At 32.7% G+C, this 9,996-nt stretch overlaps 1 protein-coding gene across 1 annotated transcript; it reads left to right on the top strand.

Moving 5' to 3' along the window:
* LOC139500780 (receptor-type guanylate cyclase gcy-13-like) lies at positions 1–9,759 on the top strand. Its single transcript, XM_071289619.1, has 5 exons — positions 1–405; positions 1,984–2,145; positions 3,229–3,327; positions 8,961–9,052; positions 9,616–9,759. Exons 1-5 carry the CDS (start codon positions 60–62, stop codon positions 9,724–9,726), a joined length of 810 nt encoding a protein of 269 aa, XP_071145720.1. The 5' UTR covers positions 1–59; the 3' UTR covers positions 9,727–9,759.
* The last annotated feature ends 237 nt before the right edge of the window (positions 9,760–9,996 follow it).

The following is a 9,996-nucleotide window of genomic DNA, read 5'->3' as shown; positions in this document are numbered from 1 at the left end:
TGAGTCTACATGAGAGGGATGTGAGAATTAGTATATTCCTAGTGGTTGGGGCAATAGTAATGTTTCCTGTGATAGTTCTGCTAGTGTACCGTCTAAACAAAAAGTTACAGTCATTTGCGAACTCATTGACGAATAAAACACATGATTTAGAACAAGAGCGAAAAAGAACAGAACAGTTACTCTACCAAATGTTGCCTGTTTCAATAGCTAAGCGAATGATGAACGATACGCCTATAGAACCAGAATACTTTGAATCAGTAACAGTGTACTTCTCCGATATAGTTGGTTTTACGACTATCTGCTCTAAAAGTTCACCAATGCAAGTCATTTATATGTTGAATGACTTATACAGTGTGATAGATGAACGAATAGAAAAGTTTGATGTTTATAAAGTAGAAACAATAGGTATATATTGTTAAAGTGTAGCCAAATAAAAACAAACTTGTACACGATTGCTACTGTTAAATTTTAGATTTGACAGACCCCATTGTTTAATCTCCTTTTTAATTAAAATAATCAATTACAATTAAAACAATATCACTATAGCAAGACATACAAGGTTCCATCTTTGTCTGAATATTCCATTAATCCTTTGTTAACCTAAAGATGTAAAATGCGTAATATCTTTAAAAATTGTAAAATAATAATGGTCATAGTGCATTTAATAAATCAATATAGGGCATTTACAAAGGACAAGGATATGTGTTGGCCATGTCAAATAGATTGTTTGATCCAAAGGAAGTGGATTTTATTAATAGGCATAAGCGTTGAAAAGTGACTTTATATATGCTAAGCAATCTAACAATGAATGACTTAATGTTATGTAGATGTATCTAAATCCTAAGTTATAACCCCATAATTGTGGGTTTACATGCTCCAAATCCATGTTTGTTGTCTTTTCCTTTTAGGTTCTCCATAATGTTAAATGTCTACCAATGGGAACAAACTGTGTCCCTCTACTTGCTGACTTGTTTCTTTATTATTATGAGGCTGACTTCATGCAGGAACTTCTTAGGAAGAAAGATAAGAAGTTAGCAATATCCTTTAACTCTACTTTCCGCTATATAGATGACGTTCTTTCACTAAACAATTCAAAATTTGGTGACTATGTGGAACGCATCTATCCCATCGAATTGGAGATAAAGGATACTACAGATACAGTTAAGTCAGCTTCATATCTTGACTTACATCTAGAAATTGACAATGAGGGTCGGTTGAAGACAAAACTTTACGACAAAAGAGATGATTTCAGCTTTCCAATTGTGAACTTTCCATTTCTAAGTAGCAACATTCCAGCAGCACCTGCATACGGGGTATATATCTCTCAATTGATACGATATTCCCGTGCTTGCATTTCCTATCATGATTTTCTTGATAGAGGGTTACTGCTCACAAGGAAGCTATTAAATCAAGAGTTCCAAATGGTGAAGTTGAAATCATCCCTTCGTAAATTTTACGGACGCCATCACGAGTTGGTTGACCGTTATGGAATAACCATTTCACAAATGATATCGGATATGTTCCTCACGTCGTAACTACAATCCCCTTCCCTTTCATGAATTTGACCTACCGAATTAGACTATTTACCGGATTTGTAATCACATAAGCAACACGACGGGTGCCGCATGTGGAGCAGGATCTGCTTACCCTTCCGGAGCACCTGAGATCACCCCTAGTTTTTGGTGGGGTTCGTGTTGTTTATTCTTTAGTTTTCTATGTTGTGTCATGTGTACTATTGTTTTTCTGTTTGTCTTTTTCATTTTTAGCCATGGCGTTGTCAGTTTGTTTTAGATTTATGAGTTTGACTGTCCCTTTGGTATCTTTCGTCCCTCTTTTGTATCTGATATTGATAATAATACGTGTATATCGAAACTAAATTAATTGCGCATTATATGCAATATTTGTCATTGAACTTGTCTCGATTCTGATGATTGTTTACTTGATTTAAATCTTACTTCCTGCAAATATAAATATTTACTTAAGGTGATGCCTACATGATGGTTTCTGGACTGCCTGTAAGGAACACCGATCAACATGCATGTGAAATAGCTTTGATGTCATTAGACATATTAGAAATAGTTAGTCAATCGCAAATACCTCATATACCAGGGGAGAAATGGCAAATAAGGATTGGAATAAATACAGGTATTTCATATAATAGACAAATAACATTTAAATACAGACACCTAAGAGAAGAGAGACCACAAGAAAATCATATAATCAATAAACTACGGATCACTTATCTTTAAATATATTGTACAATTGATTATGGAAATGTGGAAAGTCTTTAACCAATATTTACTACGGATATACGTAATATAAATATATTTTTATACATTTTATTAATTCGACGCGCTTTAAAAGATTTATTTTCATCGGGAACACACGTACTCAAAACATTACAATTTAATAAGTAGATTAAACGGTATCGGTGATAAAAACCCATTTTACTTTGAAACATTGAAAGCTCTTTTTGTTATCTAGATAGAATAATCAATCTAAATTAATGAATGCTTCTTTAAATTCCATACTGTTTATCATTACAATGCCTTTCCCTATGATACATTGAAGTTACTTTTTCATTCAGTTACTCATTACATAGTCCTTTCAACGTGTTCAATGGTTGCATAAATCTGTATAAATATATAATATATTCTATGTAAATTACAACTGCATTAAATGTTTGAGCATATTTCGACAAATCTTGGTCAAACTGCATACAAATAACATAATTTATTTCAAAATACCTGAAACAAAAAGAATCGTTTTTATTTCTTATTCCAACGTATAGCTTATGCCCCTTTAATGGACTATTAAAACCATTAATACATTCAACTTGTGAACAGATTTGTACTTTCGAACCAAAATTGTTAAAGAAAAGCGTTGATTTAACTTCGTCACAAGTAAAGTAGCAGACTATACCGAACGTGTTAGTTTTTGAGTTACTGTTTCAAGCTTGATATTTGCTGGAATGCAGTCACATTGCATACTGAGGGCATACGATCGTAGTACTTAACACTGGCTTTGCAATGACTGGTTTAATGAATACTAATACAAATGGTTTGCTGTTGATGGGATTAGGAAGTATCATAGGATTTCCCTTTTTTTACCTCTGTCCTATATTTGATTTTGTGTTGGTTGTTTCTATTTTAAAATTTTCTGAATACAACATGATGAATAAAGTACTGTGTGTTGACGTTTCAATTGTTTCTTGCGTTCTTTTTGCAGGTTCTGTGGTCGCAGGTGTTGTTGGAACTAAAATGCCTCGATATTGTCTGTTTGGCAATACAGTTAATGTTGCATCGCGGATGGAATCGACGAGTGAACGTAAGTTATATACATTTTTAACAAGTTAACGGAACAACGATCAGCAGCCTGTCACTTGTCATAAGTCATCCAAATGTATAATAATTTGATATGAACTCGTTTGGTAAAATCAGATTCTTCTGATTATACTTAGCTACCAATATTTTTGATAATATATAGTAAGTATGATTGCATTGGTCTCAGTATAAAAAAAAACAATGCTTTCTCATAATTTCACTTCTTTGACGTCATACGATACAAGTAATAGATACCTTTCCGTTATGTATTTTTACTCGGATTTCGGTGTTCTTGTTATTTTCATGTTTAATGTAATAAATTAAATTAATCATAGAATTCATAAACTTGTGACCAACTTACACTGAGAATTAGTTTATGCTCGTCGCTCATTCAAAGAGTATTGCTGTGTTCGGTCTACAACTTTTTGAATAGTTTTGTCAATTTAAAGTTTTATAATAAGTCTTGGATGCGTAAGCTCAATTGGGCATACTTTATTTATTTATCAGTAGAATACAAAACTCTCAATCAAACAATGTCGGTCTCAAATATTTTCTACTCATTTTGGACAATTAACCTGTAAAAGAATCAATATTCAATACATGTATATATATATATAATTTACCATTCATTGCTCGAATTACTTAAACTACGAACAAACAACCCGGCTGTGAACTTTTACACGTTTTTAATTAGAAATCCAACAAACAAATCCATTTATAAATACCAAACACACGTGGTCTTTAAAACATACTTGCATAGATATATATGTATTATAAGTTATTATATAAAAAATCATTAATACCTATTAAACAGATCTGACGAAAAATTTTCTTCGAATACATTTATCAAAAAAAGGGTACACGAGTTTACCGCTGTTCAAATCTCAAGTCAAACCCTGCCACGTGCACATTCTTTATGGGCCTATCCCAAGATAATAACATGTAGTTTAATGGTTTTCAATTGTCCATATCAGTCGAGTTCGTGTTTTGTTATTTGTAATAGAACTATCAAATTAATTTGCTTATTTGAATTGTTTCACTTTTCATGTCGGGATCTGTTATAGCCAACTTAACAGAAAGAGCAATTTTTTTTTATCATTTTTGCAGGCCATACGTTGTTAATATTCTTTTGATTGATTTAAGCAATTTCAATTTATATTTTATAGTGTGTCGTTCTATGTTGTGATGTAACAGATAAGGGTGAAGATTTGGTACCATTATTTGATATCAGTTTTCCCTGAATGAGCTTCAATATTTTAGAGTTCACGTCAGTCAGACATTACACATTTAAAAAAAACGTCGTAACTTAAATTGAGATATGAGGTGTCCATGCTTAATTTATCCTTGCGAATTTTAGATAAGATCCAGTAATAAAATGGCTTTCCCATCGTCTTTAAGTATTCCCAAGTACGGATAGGTATTTTGCACCACAAAATCATCAACATAATCCTTGTTATCCTTAACGCATCGTGTTGTAATTATATATTTAAAAAAGATTTAAACAAACTGGTTTTTTTTTGTTGCAAGTTGGATTAGTACATATTAAGCCAATTTTTATCATCTGTGTCATCAATGTCTAAATTCTACTTTCTTACTTACTTACTTACTTATCCTCTTCGCTCCGGTCTGAGCATAAGGTCAACACGTTTTTGTGCGTTGATTTCTGTACTAATAGACTTTTTACAAGATGAGGTTATTAGCCTCATGCTTAACCCCCACCTAGGAGAACCAGGGGTTTTTCATCTAGGTTCCCGTCCTATAGATCAGTTACCTACCATGGCTTTCAAGTTGTGATCTACCCGGTTTAGTTAAAGTTTACTCTCATAGATGAGTTACCAACCAAGGTTAACGACCCTCATCTGGCCGACTATTTATCCAAAGCTGGGAATGTCTAAATTTTATGTCTCATTAAATAGTTCGACATGTATATTGGATTAATAAAGACAATTTGCGGTAAAATACATCGGTATGGAATCGTTGTAAACATAATACGTTTAAGAAACTAAATCCGTTGAACTTGAAAATATATTGATATTCCTTTTTTGCCACAACATGTCACAACATCAAATCAAAAAATCAACTTAAAGTTATGACGGATTAAGTATCCAATTAAACAAAAATTACATTGAGAAATTAGTCTACAGTTAATTTTGTATATTAAATATTGTTTGCATTCGTGATCACCAAGTCTAAATGAAGAATATCAGCACTTTAATCTATTCATGCTTTCATTGATGTAGTCAAGCAACATGATATATTAATTAGTATTACCATTCAATGATTTGCAATACTTACATATGTTCTTAATATCCAGTGGTTTTCACTGTTTAACAACATAGAAACATAATTTTACGTGCTTTTTTCATAAGAAGTTGTTTTAAAGAGTTGCGGAAATTTCATATATAATATATAAAGAATAAGTCATTTTGAATATATCATTCAAAAAGCTATTAACTGTTTGAAATTAATTATTGGAAAATAATTGTATCAGAAGAATCTATTACAAAATAATCAAATCCCTTTTTTGTTAAGTAAACAGACAATACAAATTTGATTCCAAAATGTTGTAAGTGAAACTAGAGGCTCTAAAGAGCCTGTGTCGCTCACCTTGGTCTATGTGCATATTAAACAAAGGACACAAATGGATTCATGACAAAATTGTATTTTGGTGATGGTGATGTGTTTGAAGTTCTTACTTTACTGAACGATTTTGCTTCTAACAATTATATCTATAATGAACTTTGCCCATTAGTAACAGAGAACTATATTTGGTAAAAATTTACATAAATTTACCAAATTAATGAAAATTGTTAAAAATTGACTATAAAGGGCAATAACTCCTTAAGGGGTCAATTGACCATTTAGGTCATGTTGACTTATTTGTAGATCTTACTTTGCTGAACATTATTGCTGTTTACAGTTTATCGCTATCTATAATAGTATTCAAGATAACCAAAAACGGCAAAATTTCTTTAAAAATTACCAATTGGAGGGCAGCAACCCAACAACCAGTTGTCCAATTCATCTGAAAAATTCAGGGCAGATAGATATTGACTTGATTAACAATTTAACTTCTTGTCAGATTTGCTCTAGATGCTTTAGTTTCATAGTTATAAGCCAAAAACTGCATTTTACCCCTATGTTCTATTTTTAGCCGTGGCGGCCATCTTGGTTGAATGGCCAGGTCATCGGACACATTTTTCAAACTAGATACCCCAAAGATGATTGTGGCCTAGTAGTTTCAGTGGAGATTTTGTAAAAGATTACTTAGATTTATGAAAAATGGTTAAAGATTGACTATAAAGGGCAATAACTCCTAAAGGGGTCAACTGACCATTTTGGTCATGTTGACTTATTTGTAGATCTTACTTTGCTGAACATTATTGCTGTTTACAGTTTATCTCTATCTATAATAATATTCAAGATAATAACCAAAAACAGCAAAATTTCCTCAAAATTACCAATTCAGGGGCAGCAACCCAACAACCGATTGACCGATTCATCTGAAAATTTCAGGGCAGATAGATCTTGACCTGATAAACATTTTTATCCCTGTCAGATTTCCTCAAAATGCTTTGGTTTTTGAGTTATAAGCCAAAAACTGCATTTTACCCCTATGTTCTATTTTTAGCGGTGGCGGCCATCTTGGTTGGTTGACCAGGTCACGTCACACATTTTTTAAACTAGATACCCTAAAGATGATTGTGGCCAAGTTTGGATTAATTTGGCCCAGTAGTTTCAGAGGAGAAGATTTTTGTAAAAGATTACTTTAATTTACGAAAAATGGTTAAAAGTTGACTATAAAGGGCAATAACTCCTAAACGGGTCAACTGACCATTTTGGTCATGTTGACTTATTTGTAGATCTTACTTTGTTGAACATTATTGCTGTTTACAGTTTATCTCTATCTATAATAATATTCAAGATAATAACCAAAAACAGCAAAATTTCCTCCAAATTACCAATTCAGGGGCAGCAACCCAACAACCGATTGACCGATTCATCTGAAAATTTCAGGGCAGATAGATCTTGACCTGATAAACATTTTTATCCCCATGTCAGATTTCTTCAAAATGCTTTGGTTTTTGAGTTATAAGCCAAAAACTGCATTTTACCCCTTTGTTCTATTTTTAGCCGTGGCGGCCATCTTGGTTGGTTGACCAGGTCACGCCACACATTTTTTAAACTAGATACCCCAAAGATGATTGTGGCCAAGTTTGGATTAATTTGGCCCAGTAGTTTCAGAGGAGAAGATTTTTGTAAAAGATTACTTTAATTAACGAAAAATGGTTAAAAATTGACTATAAAGGGCAATAACTCCTAAACGGGTCAACTGACCATTTTGGTCATGTTGACTTATTTGTAGATCTTACTTTGCTGAACATTATTGCTGTTTACAATTTATCTCTATCTATAATAATATTCAAGATAATAACCAAAAAAAGCAAAATTTCCTCAAAATTACCAATTCAGGGGCAGCAACCCAACAACCGATTGACCGATTCATCTGAAAATTTCAGGGCAGATAGATCTTGACCTGATAAACATTTTAATCCATGTCAGATTTGCTTTTGGTTTTTGAGTTATAAGCCAAAAACTGCATTTTACCCTTATGTTCTATTTTTAGCCGTGGCGGCCATCTTGGTTGGTTGACCGGGTCACGCCACACATTTTTTAAACTAGATACCCCAATGATGATTGTGGCCAAGTTTGGTTTGATTTGGCCCAGTAGTTTCAGAGGAGAAGATTTTTGTAAAAGTTAACGACGACGGACGACGACGGACGACGACGACGACGGACGCCGGACGCCAAGTGATGAGAAAAGCTCACTTGGCCCTTCGGGCCAGGTGAGCTAAAAAGGAGAGTCAATATAAGACAAAGCACAACAGAAACATATATACAATTACAATTATTACCTGTCCCTTTGGTATATTTCATCCCTCTTTTATTCCGCATCTCTTATTTATATAGATAAATACGGATGTAAGAAATATAGGTTACCACAGGGAATTCAATGATGCGCAAACCCAATCATGTATAAAAAAAAGTCGTTAGTTGAATGCCAATGAGACAACTGTCCACAATCGACATAGAAATTAATAACTATAGGTCACCGTACGACCTTCACCGATGAGCAAAGACCAAACCGCATAGTCAGCTATAAAGGCCCCAAAATGAATACTAGTAATGAAAAACAATTCAAACGAGAAAACTAACAGCTTTTTTATGTACACAATAAATAACGAGGAACACATATGCATATGCTACACAGCAACTTATGACAAGCACTAAATTACAGGCTCCTGACTTGAGATAGGTACATATTGAATGTTTCGGGGTTAGACTAGTTAGAAGGAACAAAACCTCCCATTTCCAGGAACAATGGTGTAACAGTACAACAAAAGCTCAAATTATAAAAAATCAGTTGACAAAAGAGAAGCTGATCAGATGGATACAAATAAAAATACATGTATATCTGTAGTTCGCTTTTAAAGATCTCTATGCGTTCAATTAAGAAAAAAGAAGAAAATCAACGCTCAAATATTTAATATTTTATTTTGATTTCCATACTTCTGTCAATTTAGAGAATGGTGTATCTTTTATTCATCAATTGAATTTTTGTTTTGTATTTAATAGCGGGCATGATTCACATTTCGCAGTCTACAAAAATTGCTGTCAAACAACACCCAGACTTCATGGTGGAACAACGAGGTGAAACAATAATCAAGGTAAAAATGCGTTATGAATAATGTCTATAGATTTAGATATAATTTCAGATACAAGTGTTGCATTGAGTTTCGTTTCTTTGAAAGAGGTATTTGTTTGTTAACAAGTCGTAAGATAGCAAAAATACCACAATTCTTTCCCAAAAAAACTATTATATGTATATTGCCTTCATTGAGCTTATTGTACATCTTTAAATGAAAATTAAGAATTCTGTTGAAATTTTTAAAACTTAATGTTAAAAAAAGGCATACTCTACTTAAAAATGCTCATTTTAGAAAACAAAAGAAAATCAAAACGGATTTGTTTTAACCAATGTCTCGTGTTAATGCCCTTTTATCTACACTTTATTCAACTAAATTGGTTAAAGCAAAATGAAATCTGTTTGCGCCTACGTACTTGTTTTTACTATTTGCATTGATATCTCTAGACAGTTGTTTAACAATAAAATGCTAAAAAAAATCTTAATTATGTCAAGGGTACAAATTAGCAATTTTTCTAATTGGAACCAAATATAAAATGACACATGTAACAAAGCTAATCTATTTTGTTGATGTTTTTTTTTTAGGGAAAAGGAGTAATGTTGACGTATTGGTTATTGGACCACCAAAAGAGGCGCAATTGTTCTCATGGCTTAGTCCAAGATATATTTATCGACCCAAAAAAATCAACCTGCTGACCATGAACTACATTGTATAATCCCGCAAATTTGTCGGCCGTTTTGTCATATTGAAACAAATCAGTTGTCAATTATTTTGGCAAAAAATATTTGTATTACATTGGTATATTTTGCATTTAGTTACTGTATATCATTTCTGTTTTGAATTAAATACATTTAACTTAAATTTTATTAATATTTGTCTTAGATAGAATTTAAACAACTGCAGATCTGTGGCACATTTCTGACTGAGTGTTTGATTTGTTTCGGCTAATGAATTTTAGTGGGATA

This window comes from Mytilus edulis, chromosome 13, assembly GCF_963676685.1.
Source record: "Mytilus edulis chromosome 13, xbMytEdul2.2, whole genome shotgun sequence".
Taxonomy (NCBI): domain Eukaryota; kingdom Metazoa; phylum Mollusca; class Bivalvia; order Mytilida; family Mytilidae; genus Mytilus; species Mytilus edulis.
Note: the sequence above shows the minus strand (reverse complement) of the source record. Positions and strands in the feature narration are given on the sequence as shown.

Excerpts from the sequence above, each read along its gene's own strand:
- LOC139500780 (XM_071289619.1), top strand. The coding sequence starts at position 60 with ATGTTTCCTGTGATAGTTCTGCTAGTGTACCGTCTAAACAAAAAGTTA. Across the intron at positions 2,146-3,228 it reads AAGGATTGGAATAAATACAG|GTTCTGTGGTCGCAGGTGTT; the intron begins GTATTTCATATA and ends TTCTTTTTGCAG. Across the intron at positions 9,053-9,615 it reads GAGGTGAAACAATAATCAAG|GGAAAAGGAGTAATGTTGAC; the intron begins GTAAAAATGCGT and ends TTTTTTTTTTAG.